The sequence below is a fragment of the Oryzias latipes genome, chromosome 3 (assembly GCF_053564925.1).
Source record: "Oryzias latipes strain Hd-rR chromosome 3, Olatipes_Hd-rR_3.1".
NCBI classification, from domain to species: Eukaryota; Metazoa; Chordata; class Actinopteri; order Beloniformes; family Adrianichthyidae; genus Oryzias; species Oryzias latipes.
This window is the reverse complement of record NC_136239.1, coordinates 30,885,242-30,900,904: the sequence shown is the minus strand read 5'-3', so window position 1 is coordinate 30,900,904 and position 15,663 is coordinate 30,885,242. Positions and strand designations below refer to the sequence as shown.

At 41.3% G+C, this 15,663-nt stretch overlaps 1 protein-coding gene across 10 annotated transcripts in view; it reads left to right on the top strand.

Moving 5' to 3' along the window:
• The window catches only part of myo5aa (myosin VAa), a 53,444-nt gene extending 39,199 nt beyond the window's left edge, over nt 1–14,245 (top strand). For 2 of the 10 annotated variants that reach the window (XM_078945291.1, XM_078945290.1), the window contains exons 27-42: nt 58–114; nt 186–413; nt 2,728–2,828; nt 2,939–2,995; nt 5,102–5,182; nt 6,433–6,631; nt 6,780–6,845; nt 7,313–7,406; nt 7,475–7,624; nt 7,722–7,876; nt 8,427–8,516; nt 9,906–10,056; nt 10,144–10,426; nt 10,501–10,675; nt 10,800–10,880; nt 11,765–14,245. In XM_078945291.1, the coding sequence (XP_078801417.1) occupies nt 58–114; nt 186–413; nt 2,728–2,828; nt 2,939–2,995; nt 5,102–5,182; nt 6,433–6,631; nt 6,780–6,845; nt 7,313–7,406; nt 7,475–7,624; nt 7,722–7,876; nt 8,427–8,516; nt 9,906–10,056; nt 10,144–10,426; nt 10,501–10,675; nt 10,800–10,880; nt 11,765–11,917 (2,121 nt within the window). In that variant the 3' untranslated portion in view covers nt 11,918–14,245. The remainder of the gene's footprint in view (nt 1–57; nt 115–185; nt 414–2,727; nt 2,829–2,938; nt 2,996–5,101; nt 5,183–6,432; nt 6,632–6,779; nt 6,846–7,312; nt 7,407–7,474; nt 7,625–7,721; nt 7,877–8,426; nt 8,517–9,905; nt 10,057–10,143; nt 10,427–10,500; nt 10,676–10,799; nt 10,881–11,764) is intronic. The other 8 variants (XM_078945294.1, XM_078945292.1, XM_078945297.1 and 5 more) reach the window with 5 other exon arrangements.
• Nucleotides 14,246–15,663: the final 1,418 nt, after the last annotated feature.

Sequence of the window (15,663 nt, the reverse complement as noted above, 5' to 3'; positions counted from 1 at the left end):
TTAAAAGGTTGACTTTGTGGTCAGGTGTCCTCATTGGTGTGTTTTACTCTGTTCCAGGATGATGCAGAGTTTAAAAAGGCCCGTGGAGCTGAACTGGAGTACGAGTCTCTCAAGGTAAAGGAACCCCCAACCTACTGTCCAGGTGTTATGGCTTTACTGGAATGCTGAACTGTGTCGCATCGCAGCGTCAGGAGCTGGAGTCTGAAAACAAGAAGCTGAAGCATGACTTGGCAGCGATGAGGAAGAGCCTGCTGGGCGATGCAGTCACGGGTGCTGGGGCGCCGGGTTCTCCAGCTTACAAGGTGCTTCTGGACCAGCTCAACGCCTCCTGTGAAGAACTGGAGGTCCGCAAAGAGGAGGTGCTGATTCTGCGATCCCAGCTAGTCAGCCAGAAGGAAGCCATGCACCACAAGGTAAAGTCGATGTTTCACATCACAGGCATTAACCCAGCATAATACATAATAGGGATGCCAAAACGACCATTTTTAACTTTTTTCATTTTTTCATTCTGTATGTTTTTTTTAACATTAGAACATATTTGCACAAACCTTTAGAGGATACTTTACTCAAATCAAAACTACTGCAGTTTTTGTGACTTTACCTCTAACATACATGAGGGTTTCATCTAACATAACTCCAAGTCTGTGAAAAAAGAATTAAACGCATTTACCACTACATCCATATGTGATATAATTATCATCCTTTACAAAATTATCATCTAGGTTTCCCAGTATTCCCATTATCTTGTTTTTAGTATGCTAGATGATTACCGCATCACATGATGCAAACGTTAGACTTTGGCTTGAGTGAAGATTGATTGGTATTTGTGTAGAGAACGACTTCTTCATTCAAAGAAATTACTGGGGATTTTTCTGGTGACTACATGGCTGATTCACTGCTTTGTTTCATCTACATTCTAACATTGAGACGCTTTCACCTGCAGCATTTCTTTGTTTCCAAGCCATTACAAACAAGTAAAAGCCTTCCAGAAATATTTCTTGGTCTAAATTCTTGTTTGTGTTTTACTCTTTCTGTTTTTTGTATTGGTACTAACTTGTTCCTGTCTATTGAAATGCAAACAATTCTAAGCATTATGTAACCAGCTTCTAAACAATCATCATTAAATTCCCACTTAATGTACATAAGTGGGACACAAAATCTTTTGATCTACTTCAAAAGTGTTCCCATTGGTCTTTTAATTATGATTATGCACTTTTTAGGCAAAAATAAAAATAAACCTGTGACATTTTCTAGGACATAGTTTCTACAAAACAGCAGGAATTGATTAGAAATTTGCCTCTGACTGTTGGCGCGGTGTAAGCCTGCCCACACTTCTCACTATCCCCTGTTTACACTAGCCGGCCTACAGTCCCTCGCAACTGGAACCTAGCATTACCGAAGCAACAAAAATGGCGAGAAATATTGGAGCTATCCAGTCGTACTCTGATGAGTCGTACAGTTTAGAGCCAGAAGTCAGCTCAGACGAGGAAAAGGACGACGCACATGGATCTATTTGTCTGTTACTGGATGCATCGAAGTGAAGCAGAACAGGGAGCTTGCGGCTCGCCGATTGTAGCACGTATTTTACAGCTACCAACTTTTTCTAACGGCGTTTTTTTCATCTACTCATTATTCACAGCAATTTGAAGAAAAGAAAAATACTCACAAACAGAATTTTAAGCTTAATTTTTGTCATATATGGCCTCTGTGATGACAAAAATACCAGAAGATACCAAGAAAAAAAATACCAAGAACATGTTAAAACAGCAAAACCATTATTCTCATTAGCGTGGGACTTTAAAGAAGGTTGTTGTTTAGTGTGTGCTGCTAATGCTTCACTCCCCCAGCAGTGTGTCTAACTCCTCTGTCTCCCCGTCTTTCTTCCATTCATGCTTTCCCACAGGATGAGAAGGTACCGTTAAAAAACAAAAACTACAAGCTTTCCCTTTTTCCTTCTTTTTACCCACCCCAGTCTAGTGTATGTGTCTCACAGGTGGACAGTTATTGCAGTGAAGCACAGAAACCTGCATTTAGCTCTCCTCAAGTATCTCCATAAATGATGCCCCCCCCCCCCCCCCCCAAGCAGAAACACCCCCCCCACATCAAAAGACATATCTAGGAACATTTGTTTAAAATTTCCAATGACTGAAAACAATATTCATATTCTGATATTCTAATCTCTTCAAACTAAATTATTCAATTTTAGCACTATTATTTAATTTTCTGTTTAGATTTAATGAAACAAAATACAAATCTCAGCTTCTGAAACAAATGAATATGAGTAGTGTTATTGTAGTAGTGTTATTGGTCCCAATCAAAGGGGAAACGGAATTGAAATAATGTTGTTTTTTTATGTGAAATATAGAGAGATGTGTTTACCATTTTATACTCCAAACATGGAAAATATTTCGTTTGTATATTAAAAACACAGCAGGATTTTAGTTTTTCTTACCTCTCATCCTTTTTATGAAAGCCTCTCTTCAGCCGATGTCTCCAAGTGTCCTGCTGACTCATCAAACAGCTTTGCTTGTCTTCTTGTAAAAAAGGTTTTTATTAGCAAGTCAAAGGTTGTTAATGGTGAGGAAGTCATAGTTCAAGGTTATTTATAGTTTTATCAGAGTTCCTTTGAAGTAACCAGTTACCGTAATGATGGGGTGTAACTGCGTCTTGTTGCAGTTTTTTTTCTGTCTTGGGTGTAAACTTCTACTTCCCCTTCACCGCCTCCAGGAGACCATGACGGAGCCGTCTGTGTTTGCCGAAGACGTGTCCAAACTGAAAGACGCGGGCGAAATAAAGCAGGCTTACATCAGCCTCAAAGACACCAACAGGTATGTCCCATCAGCCAGATGTTCTTCTCCTCTGCAGGTCTTCTCCAGCCCTCCAGATTGTTTGTCGCTTCCGCGTAAATGTCAGAAAACCAGTTTGTGTGTCGTGCCAGGTCTCCCGGATTCACGTCTCAGCCTCTGGATGTTGGTGACCTCCTGAGTAGGCTGAGGTAACCGATGAGTCGTGGCCCATGCATCCTGGAATAGAGCGAGCATGGCCACTCTGATGCTGAATGAACGAGGCTCAGTCAGCTGATTTACTCTTTACTCCAGAAGACGTTACCCTCAAACGGCATGATCCATCTGTCATAACCATCAGCTGTATTTAGAAAATGCTCCTTTAGAAAGAGCTTCAAGGCTCTTCTAGAAGCTGCATGGGTCGAATGAGCCCCTTTCACACATGAAGGGCTGTCAATAACCTGAGAGAAGCTGCAGGTTCTGAGCGTTTGCTGAATCTGACATTTTCACCTTGTTCTCTGTCTGACTGTGACGGTCATTCACACTGAGCCTCACATGCATTCATTTGTAAACAACGATAAAGTCTCATGTGTGAAAGGGGCTTTTTGCTCAGATCTTTAGGGTGGCTCCAACTGATCAAAAATAGATGCTCATAATCTGTATGTGAACAGCTGAGGAACTGGAACAGCTGCTGTGTGAAAAGCATGGAAATGAATCTTTAAAGTCTGCAGCTCTTGGCTTCAGCTCATGCAGACTGTAGTTGCCTTGCTGGATTTTGTTTTAGCTTTTTTATTCTGCATGAAAACAATCCCACATCGGTTTATCATGCATTCAGTTTAGTATGTACATTTTGGTTTTGGAAAAAAAACCTTTTAACTCTTTTAATCCATTTTTCACTCCAGTTTGGTCAAATTATTCCATTAGCATCAAATGATGTGTTTACATGAGATTATTATCAGCCCCAACATTAAAATGAACTTGTTCCAATTTCTTTGTGAATTCTTTGATCAAAATACATCAAGGATGCAGCACAAAAGCCTTTTTATTATGGCCCTTTTCTTTAAAGATGACATCTTCCACAGCTTTATGTTACAGACTTGAAGATATAGAATAATTCAAATTATGTGAACCTAAAGTGAGGAAGCTGGATTTCCCCTTTAAAGCCTGAATGTAGAACCGTCCAGAACTGTTCTGTTTACTGGAATTTGGGGGCCGAGGAAGCATGAATGTGAAAATCTAAAAAGCTTTAATGATATCCTCCCAAAAACTTTATAAAATTAATTTTAAAAAAAAAAGTACACCAAGAGGACACATTTTCTTTTAATTCTTTTGTACTTTTCTGACTTTATTGATGCAGCTGAATTGCTCTTTAAATGTTAATGTGTTCTCCTTTCTTTTATATGTAAACCTGCATTTGCTGGTTAATGAGATTTTTCACTTTTGATTTGAAATGATTTATTTCAAGCAATTAAGTAGAAATAATACACAACAGCAATATAATCATCAGTTATACATTCATACAGTAACTAATCAAACTTAGGATAATTAGACATATTAATAAATATTGCTTGAAAGGGAGTGGACGGAAGCGAACTTATATAATCCCACCAACTTTTGCAATATGAAAATTTAGAACAAGAGATCTTCTTTCAGAAACATTCACATATTTTTATATCATTACAATTTTGACTTATGCCAAGAGTTGATGGCATGAGTGGGGGGATTTTTTTTGCTTCTTGGGTTTGGCGCTAGGGTGCCCCCCCCTCCTTTTTCTTTCCTTTATTTTTTTTTCTTTAACACCCTGGTCAGATTTGACAAAGCTTTGATCCTTTGTACTGCTTCTAAATCTAATTTTTTTAATCCGTTTAAGCTCTCGTTTGGTCCTTCCTGAGGATTTTTTGGGGTGTGGCTGCTGCAGTAAAGTCCATAATGACTTTTTTTGACTTAATAATGTAAATTTAGAGCGAAAGGATTTACATATTTGTGTGGGAGGACCACAGTTTTAATGTTGTGGCTGTTTCCAGTAAACACAAAGTCTGTGTGCACCTCAAACTCTTGAACAAAATTGTGTTGCATATGTTGAAACTTTGTGTTTCTGCATGTATTCATTGGCATTACACACACTATTGCACAGCTGACACGTACATGGGCCAAATAACTTTGTAATCAGCTCTATCAAAGAAGGAACGGAAGCCTAAAACATAAATAAATACTAATGCGGTCCATGTAAAGTCATTGTTCATTTCTGTTCACCTCTCTGTCCAATCACTCTTTGTTTTCATTCTGGTTCGTGTTTCTTTGTGTTGTGTGTCGGCCAGATCTGCTGCTCCAGACTTGCATAAGCTGAATGAGGACGGGGAGCTGTGGCTGGTTAATCAGGGCTTAAAGGAGACCATCAGGTTTTACCCTGTTTCAGACACACAGGGCTTTCAGAGCATGACACGTTGGAGTGTTCTCAGGAGAGGATGGGGATCTGCTGCTTCTCTTCTCCACTTTTTACCTCTCTGACTTTTCTCTCAGGTTGATGTTTGTGTTTGGGTTTTTGACACAACACTGGTGGGAATTCATTTCACTTCTCTTTTACCCTTTTATCCCATCAATACAATCAATCTAACCAATACTTTAGAACTTGTTTAGCTTGGTTTTGTTTGTTTTTTCCTTCACTGTGTGTTACTAACCCCTAGAACAACCAGTGCAGGCATTTTTCCATAGCTGTCTGCTGAGACTTCCTCTGAAGCTTATTTTATTGTGTCTAATGATAGATTGGGCTATGGAGGATAACGTTTTATGGCAGCATGTCCTCTTTAAATTTCCATAAATTAAAAATTAGGTCCACATTTAAGAACTCACTGCAGAACAGGATGGATCTGGTGCTGCTATGGAAATGTCTTTGCACGATGTTTGCATTGCGTTCACATTTCAATTGTAGCTTTAGAGCAATAACATGAACATTGGCATTCATCAGGACGGGAAAGGAGAAGAGTGCAAAGCTACATTCTTTAGTGGGACGTTCTGTCACACGGTCACTGCCAACTTTCTGACTCATTTAAAATTATTAACATAGTCATGGTTTGATTTCTTATTTGTTTTTTGTTTTTTAAATTTTTCTTTAAATTTCTATTGCAAAATTAATTTTGCGTGGTCATAAAAGTCCTTTAAGTGAGATTAGTCTTATTCAGATTAGTAGCGTTTACATTTATTCTTACAAAAAAGAGAATCTTTGTTGCAGATATTTAAGAAAAATGTCAAAGGCAAGTCAATAGATTGATCTCATGAATTAATTGCATCTTGTAAATTAATTAGTACATTAGTAAAAAAAATATTTTTTCCATTGCTTCTAAGCTCTCAAGTGTCTGTTCTGCTACTATAGAGTAGAAATGATGATGCATGTTGATTAACCTGTTCTTTCTCCAAGTCTGACCTCTTACGGCTCGTTTAATGGTTTGACTCTGTTCAAGCAGTGAAGTTCAATGAAAATGACTCGGCAGAAAGAAAAAAGGCTTTTAAAACATCTGGTTGTTTCTGAAGAGCACGTTTGCTTTCTGCGCCGTCACACTTTCTTGAAAACGCAACTTCTCCCCTTCTCCTGACAAAGAGACACTGTTGGTTCTCAAGCTTCAGGCTTTAATTCTCTTCGTCCTGTCTGCAGGTTGCTGGAGCATCAGCTGCAGAGTCAGCGGAGAACGTATGACAACGAGGTGGAGTCGCTGCGCGGCGAACTGCAGAACGTCAAGGAGGAGAACAACCGGCAGCAGCAGCTGCTGGCTCAGAACCTCCAGCTGCCTCCAGAGGCCCGGATCGAAGCCAGTTTGCAGCATGAGATCACCCGGCTCACCAACGAGAACCTGGTACGCTGCAAAACAGATGCATGCTGGAGGAGGAGAAAAGAACTCATTTCTCAACTAAACAGCCTAGACGTTTGGATTTCATCCGTTATTCATCACAAACTAGCTGTGTCACACACACTCACTCTGTGTGGATGGTGTCACCTGACAGGAGCTCATGGCAGACGACCCCACAGCATCCCAAGAGGCTCGAGTCAACATTTTACGGCGGATGGTTGTATGTAGAGCTGGAGTGTGTGCGCTTGTGTGTGAGGAATGCGCGTTCTGCGTGAAAAGTCGCAGGTCTTCGTTTCTAACACTTCACCCAAGCCAAAGCAGCAGCACCTTCTCCTCTGTTCTAACAGCTTGCAGGTCTTGCAGATTTTCTTGTGCAGGGATCAACACCGCTGCATTAACGCTGGTTAAAATTCACCTTCTTCTGCTTTTTACATCTGAAAATAATGAAGATGGCTTCTTCTTCTGACACTTTTTAGGACTTTCTACTTTCGACACCTGCACCTGTTTTCTTAAAAATAACTTCTGATCTCTTTCATATCTATTGTTTTTAAGCTGTTGGGACACAAATGTCTTGTTTTGCTCTTTTTCACCACTAGAGGGCAACAATGTAAAGTAACTTGAGTTTAACCACTTTCACTGTGACTTATCTTTTTTTTTGTCCATCCCTTTATTTTAATTTTTCTGTAGGACCTCATGGAGCAGCTGGAGAAGCAGGACAGAACCATCCGCAAGCTCAAGAAACAGCTGAAGGTTTACTCCAAGAGGATTGGAGAAATGGGAGGTATGGGAGCGCCCAAATGATGAATTTTGTCCACAATACAAGGGACTGACTTAAAGTTTGTCTCCCAGCGGTACAGACTGAAGGGCAAACCTCTCCAGGGCAGATGGTGGACGAGCCCATCCACCCTGTCAACATCGCCCGCAGGGAGAAAGACTTCCAAGGAATGCTTGAATACAAGAAAGAGGATGAGATGAAACTGGTCAAGAATCTAATCCTGGGTTAGCGGAGACTGTTCTCTATGAATATCAAAATAATCTGATCATCTTTTATATTTTCAGAATTTATTTTATCTTTTCTTTTTTTTTTTGTCTCCAGAGCTGAAGCCTCGTGGCGTAGCCGTAAACCTGATCCCGGGCCTGCCAGCCTACATTCTGTTCATGTGTCTGCGACACGCAGACTATCTGAACGATGACCAGAAGGTCCGCACGCTGCTTACCTCAACAATCAACAGCATTAAGAAGATCTTGAAGGTAATCTGAAGTCCTGACAGAGCAGAGACAACAAAGGGCTTCAGTCGTCTGAACTTTAACATAAAACGTTTTTGCATGTTTTTGGTAATGTAAAATACACCACGGATGTGTGAAAAGCTTGGAACTGTGAGAACATCTGATTCTTCATTAGTGCAAACACCAGAAAGACAGAATTATAGACAATTAATTAGAAAAATCTCTATTGCTAAAACCCGTAGCTAGGAGATTTGGCAATAAAGATTTTCTATTGAATTGTCTAAGCTTGAGCCCGTTGAGGATGTCACAATCAATAACATTGCTCTGTGGTTTTGTACATATCAAAGTCATGGTTAAGAATCACTAGGAGAGAATTCCTGCACACCAAAAACCTAAAAACTAACATTTTAATGAACTTTGAAGAATTGCTATTCCTTTATGGGCACTCCATTTATCTAAAAAGTCTTCATTTTTTTCTGCGTACAAATGTTGTATGTACAAACTAGGATTCTTTTCTTTGAGTTTCCGTCTGTCTGGTAAATATTGGTGCTGTCTTTCCTTCTTCCTTTCATAGAAACGAGGAGAGGACTTTGAGACGGTGTCTTTCTGGCTGTCCAACACCTGCCGCTTCCTGCACTGTCTGAAACAATACAGCGGAGATGAGGTGACTCGCCAAGCAAACATTTACACGCCTTCATACCAAGCTCGCCCATCAAAGACTGCCTAATAATAGCACTCGCATATAAACCTCTTACTCTCCCTCCATCTACACCAGTGTTTTTCAACCTTTTTTGAGCCACCGCACACTTTAGCCTTGATAAAGATCCCGTGGCACACCAGCATCCAAAAATTAAATAAAAAAAGGAAAAACTCGTAGTCTGTATTGATCTACAGCCCCTCCACATGCATTTTTGTGATATTTGTGGTAGATAAAGCTGGAAGTTGCAGCTGTTTTTTCTAAAAGATGTAATAAAAGTTAAGTTAGAAGATTTTAAAACTGTCTGATGTGTGTTCGTTGTGGTTTCAAGACGTCAAAGAACGACTCATTGTGCGCTGAGATGCTGTCACTTTAACCCAATGCCTCATGGGAGATGTAGTGAAAACAGCCGCCGAACGCAGACAGTCGCGTCTCTGAGCTTCATTGTTTTGTTCACTTGTTCCACTGTCTGATACAGGATCCCGCGGAAAGCTACACCGCTAAAGACGAGCTTTAGCTGGTATTTTTGTTGGAACTAAGCAACTTTATGAGCAGAATCGAAACACGGAAGTGAAGACTTGAACCACTTCTGATTGGTCAGACTGATGAGACTTAATCAGTCTGATTGGTCAGACATGTGATTAAGCTTCCAAGAATGATTGGTGGAGACAGTTAAAGCGGCGGGACTTTTCCGAAAACGTCATTCTTATCAAAATGTGTTTAATAGAATTAAATAAACACAAAGAAAAAAGTATTTTACGATCTTTCATATTCCTAACTACTCAGTGTTTTATCAGGGCCTGTTTGGATGAACAAAAAGCTGATACCCTGGAGATGGGAAGCTTTTTTATATCAGTTAATGAGGGCAATTTCCCACGGCACACTAGTGTTGAAAAACACTGATCTACACATTAATCATTGGAAAATGAAAAAGCCTGTATGAATTTAAAAGTCAAGAAATGAAAAAGTTGGGATTTTATAAGATGTTCTCTTGAGTCCACTGTTTAAAAACAAGATTTAAGAACAGAACACCAAATAAGAAAGGGAGACCAGAGGCTTTGCATTCTATTTGAACTTTAGTGTAAAAAATATATCAAACTCAGCAGGGGACGTAGCAGTTTGGAGGCCTCAGGCAAACAATAACATGGGGCTCTCCTCAGCAGTTGTATTGCTTTTTTTTTTTAAACTCCTTACCTATAGGGTAAAACGTCAAATAACTTCCTTATCTGTCCACTTATCGACAACGTCAATGCAAGCTTTGCTAAGAACACACATTTTCAGCCGGTTTATTTATTTATTTACATGGAAAATGCTCCACCATTTAATCACGACCTTTTCTGTTTTTTTCTGACTCAGACTTTCGCGAAGCTCAACACACCTCGGCAGAATGAACACTGTCTGACCAACTTTGACCTGGCAGAGTACAGACAAGTGATCAGTGACCTGGCCATCCAGATCTACCAGCAGCTCATCAAGTGCATAGAAGGCACCCTTCACGCCATGATCGGTGCGCTCCTGTTTGAGAGTGGATCCTGACGACAGCATTGACCTCTGTTCCTGCAGACGTGTTTGAAACGCTGTGTGTTTTCTGCAGTTTATGGCATGTTGGAGCATGAAACCATCCAGGGGGTGTCTGGCGTGAAGCCCACAGGTCTCCGCAAGCGCACGGCCAGCATCGCCGAGGAGGACACATACACCCTGGAGTCCATGCTGAGGCAGCTGAGCGCCTTCCACTCCACCATGTGCCAGCACGGCACCGACCCCGAGCTCATCAAGCAGGTGGTGAAGCAGGAGTTCTACATCATCGGAGCCGTCACCCTCAACAACCTGCTGCTGCGCAAAGACATGTGCTCCTGGAGCAAAGGCATGCAGATCAGGTGGGAGATGCCGCTAGAACGGAAAGCCTTGAGTTTGGCGCTTAAGTATTAAAAAGCAAAACACGCGTGTGCAGGTACAATGTGAGCCAGCTGGAGGAGTGGCTCAGAGACAAAGGTCTGATGAACTGCGGAGCCAAGGAGACGCTGGAGCCTCTGATTCAGGCCGCTCAGCTGCTGCAGGTGAAGAAAAAGACGGACGAGGACGCCGAGGCCATCTGCTCCATGTGCCACGCCCTCACCACCTCTCAGGTCAACTCTCCCTTCATTACATATGAATAGAAAATAGTCCCAGACGTTCGGCTTCAGTCTGTCAGCGGCCTGAAAGTAGTGCAGCTGCAGTCGGTAAGAATCTTCTGTGCTTTGACTTCTACAGATCGTCAGGATTCTCAACCTCTACACTCCAGTAAACGAGTTTGAGGAGCGAGTGTCCATTGCGTTCATTCGCACCATACAGGTAATTCAGCTGTCTGACATCCACGCTGCCTCTGCTGTAAAAATGCTCTTGTTTCATTTTGTTTCTGAAGAATTATGACTTTCAGATTATAATATACCTCAGTGTGTTTACCTGGATTTATTGTTCTGGCTGAGGTAATATTTAAAAAATAAATTCATCAATATTTCTATCTATAAAATCAATATTGATTCAGCAAATTGGCAACTTAAATGATTATATATATTTTTAGTATTTCACATTTTTTCCAGGTAGAATCAGCTTACAGATGGTTTCCTTCAAAAAATAAATTTCCCACACATGTTTGTTTTTTGTTAGCTTTGCTAGCTTGAGTGTTTCATGTAGGCGGTCGGTGCAGCCGCTTTAAGAAAGTTGCGGATGGATTTTCGACACATGACCGAGCAAGTTTGATGTGTTGGAGAGAATCCAGTAGTTTTCCAAAATAAAACATCCTTCAGAACCCAATTACAAATAAAAAAGAAAAAATGAAGGTTGTGTGTGTGTTTTTTTGTTTTTTTTTCCCTCTGTGGACCGGTACCAACTATTCCATGGACCGGTACCGCTCCACCACCCAGGAGCTGGAACCACTAATGTAGTACAATTTGATTATTTGCAAAACAATGTATTTAAATCATACAGTAGAAGTTTATCAAAAATTACATCAAAAGGTAAAACTTTGACAATAGTTTTGATTCCATAAAAGACTGGACAGCTGTAAAGTGTCTCTACGTCTTTAATAAACTTTCTTTGCGTTTAAAAGTCCATGAAATAAAAATAATAAATAGCAAATCTCTTACGATTAAAATTATAAACAAATTTTTACCTAAAGTCAGTTTGAAAGTTAGTATTTGGTGTTTTTACTGAAGCAAGTCTTTTGTACCTTTCAGACTCGCCTGCGAGACCGCTCTGAGAGCCCCCAGCTCCTCATGGATACTAAAATGATCTATCCGGTCACCTTCCCCTTCAACCCCTCCTCCCTCGCCCTGGAGACCATCCAGATCCCCTCCTCCCTCAACCTGGGCTTCCTTACCCGAGTCTAAGCCAAACCAGCACCCCGGTCCGATTCCTGCAGCAGCCACAGCTCCCACTGCATGTCCCATGACGGGTGGTAAACGTTCCCCCTGCAAAAAAAAAAACAAACAAACAAAAGTTCTGTGGGTTCACAGGACCGTAAATCAATAAATACAATGTACAGATTTTACTATTGAAAATCCTTAACACAGTTCTGAGGATAAACAAGGAAATGGGTTTGTCCAGACGTGCTCACACGAAGTGTAGTTCTTGAACACGGGTTAGACTTTACATCTGTACAGTCACAACACACATGCACAAACACACAGCTGCTGGTTCAAATCCACCCGCTTCTATCATCGCTTGTATTAAAGCCTTCAACACAGAGAAGCCATCGGACCAGATCCCTGGTCCACGTTCTGCTCTTCACTGTCATTTGGGTCTGCCCTAGTGCTCATGAGCGTGGTCTTCACATCTCGTCTGTGTTTTCAGTCTCGTTTAAAGTATTAGTCGATGTCGTGAGGTTCTCCACCGAGGATCCACCCACTGAGACCCGAAGGAGCCGCCTGCAGTCAGGCTGGATTTCTGAGAGATGACGTCAACTCATCATCTGTACTATATATTTATACGTAAAGAAGTCTATAGAAATATGAATAATATATTCCATGAATTTTATTTATTGCTCTTGCTTCTGTTTTGCCTTTGTCCTTTGAAGATCCCTGCAGAGTGGAGGTTGAGGTTGTGGTGTTGAGCTTCAGTCCCAGCTCATTTCTACGGTCATTAGGATCAAAGGACGGGATGGCCGGCTAAGCCGCCGCGTCCTGCACCCAGTCGTTTGTGTGAATTGGAGTGTAGCGCAGGTTTTCAGCGAGGAGATGTTTGGGAGCTGGAACCTGCTACCATGTTTACAGCTGTGACCAGAGCCGAGAGGAAACACACAAAACGCACACCTGTATGCACAACATTACCCCTGCTTTTTGTCTCTTCTGGTCAGAGCCTTGAAAACTGTTTGCCATTATCATTTTGTAAACATATATTTTTTTGTTTTTTACTTTAGAATATTACCGAGCAGATTGAATAGATGTTTTTAAAGTTTAGCGGAAATGGCCTCTTATATTTTCAGCTTTACAACATGTTCTTCTCTTCACAGACTGGATGTTTTCATTCAAACATCCAACAACGTCTGCAGTGGTTTATCAGCATCAAATGTGCTGCATGCCGTGACTCCAGTTCAGCATTTTTATTCCAAACTTCCTGTTGTGCCGTCAGTATTCGGTTAAGGGCCTCTTGCCCTCAGATGAACATATGTTATTGTCATTTGAAGAAGTAAAGTTGAAGCAAACATTTAAGGAAACAAAAAGAAGCTAAAGACATATCAGAGAGAAAACATTTCTTCAAGTTTTCCTCTCTTTACACTCGTCTTCTCTCCATTTCTCAGCGTTTTTTGTCGTCTGAATTTCTGTTTAGAGAACAAATCTGCCTGTTGTACCCAAACGGACAATAAGTGAAGAAAACATGAATGTTCTGAAGAATTATATATATTTTTTTGTAGTCAAAGCCTTATCTGATTTACTTGCTCTCTGAATGAATTCCACGCATCAGCATTGTGGCGTTGTTGTGTTCTGTCATGGCGGTATTTTCCTTTTTTTTTTTTTTTTCACTGTAGAATTATTCTGAAAAGATTCAATGTTTCCCTTTTTGTTTTTGGCGGTGCATCCTCACGACCTGCAGCTGGTGTTATGTATGCTGCCCCCCCCCCCCCCCCTCTCCCACAGACTGAATGCACATTTCTGACACTGCAGAGGAGAAGTGATCAATAATAGATGTGTTTGAGACCTAAAAAGAACAAGTTCACAGCTGAGGATGTTTGCTTTCTTCTGCTTTCCTGCTGTTTTTACACCGATTCTTCTAGCATGTCTTCAGCCGGACAGCACGCCTCTGCCTCCCCAGCTTTAGCATCATCACTTAGATCCGATCGATGGTCAAAGAAGCCGCTCAGACTCTGTTAGGAGGAAACAGGGAGGTTGCTGCCCTAGTTTTCGAGGCAAATGCTGTTTAAGTTGTGACCTCCACTTCCTCCAGCCACATATTCAAGAAAGAGTTGTAGGATATGACGTAGACGCTAGGAGCACTCTTAATTATTGTTCCGTTTTGAAAAAGCTGAAAATCTCCCCCCAGCTGCTGTGCCACTGGTGTGGACACTCTGAAAGCGGTATTGGATGTTTTCCTGTCTGAACCCCATGTCTACATTAAAAAAAAAAACTGGACCGTTTGTAGTTCCTGGTAGCTGTGCTTTGTGAACTTGAAATTAATTGTCAAATCTGTAAAAGTCAAAATAAAAGAATCCAGCACTGTCACACTGTCGCTCAGCTTCTGTTTCTTTTACTGTTTGTTTTTAAAATCTACTTTTTTATGTTTTTATTAATGATAAATTAAATGATACAATTTTTTTCTTTTTTTTTCATCAAGGAAAAAAAAGAAGCGTAACATTTTAAAGCAAATCACTTTTAGTAGGAGGTGTGTCCTCTGATGGACACATCAGACACCTGACGGACTGTCCCCTTCATGCACAGACCCCTCATGAAAGCCGCTATGACCTTCCTCCCAGTCTCCCCGATCACTTCAAAAATCAGATCCTGAAGAACCTCCTGATCTCCAAAGTCTGTTTCAACTCCTCCCTAAAAGCCGCTCGGCACTCTTCCTTTTTCAGCTTCCACCATTTGTTCCTCTGCCCTTATCCTCTTCATCTTCCTCACCAACAGTCACCCTCACACCTTTACTGTCTGGCTGCAGTCTCCCCGGCCATGACTTTGCAGTCATTAGTCTCCTTCAGATTTGTAAAAGATGTGATCAACGTGCATGCCCGTCTGCATTTCCATTCTTTTACCAAAGTCCACTATCATCCGCCCTTCTGCTTACCTGATCTGAACACCAAATGCACCCATCACTTCCTCACCATCACCAATCATCATCCTCTCCCCTCTAGGGATACCCTGGGCCACCTCATCCATCTCCTTCCAGAATTTGTCCTTTATCTTACATTCTACCTGGGGATGCCTCTGACAACGTTCAACATCACACCTTCAACTTCCATCCATCAGCTTGTCTCACTACTATTCTGTTCCTCTTACGATCCACATCCGAAACATCTCAAACCTGCTTCCAATCGGTAAGCCTTGCTCCATTTCCATCTGGTCTCTTGAACACACAGAACATCCACCTTCCATCATGTCGACCATCTCTTTCAATTTCCCTGTTAAAGTTCCTACATCCAAAGCCGTACACTCCAGCCTGTCCCCTCGAGTTTCCTCCTCTCCGTCTTCTACCAGCAGAAGTCCAGTTTCCAGATCAGCTGTCCGGTATGAGGTTATGTTTGGAATTCATGCGACTGATTTTATTTTATAATTTCAGAAACAACTCTGCGTTCACCCCTTGGACCAGCAAAGAAAAACCACTGGATTGTGCCCCCCAGTGGTTGCATTTAGTGGTTGCATTTAGCTGCAGAAATAGTGGCACAGCTTCAAGGATTCAAGGAGAGCTTGACTTTAGTTCAATATTTTCTAAAAAACCTCCAAAGCGTGGTTCTGACCATAGAAATCAAACTGCATCCACTGCCAGACAACTTGAAAAATCAGGTGACTAAATGCTGAGAGAACCAACCCTGCTAATGTGCTGTAAGCCCTCCCTTTGACCTGCTTAGCTTGTCACAGTTTAAGAATGAAAGATTTTAATGTCATCCAGAAGAGTTGTGTCAAATCCAAAGACACAGCTGAAG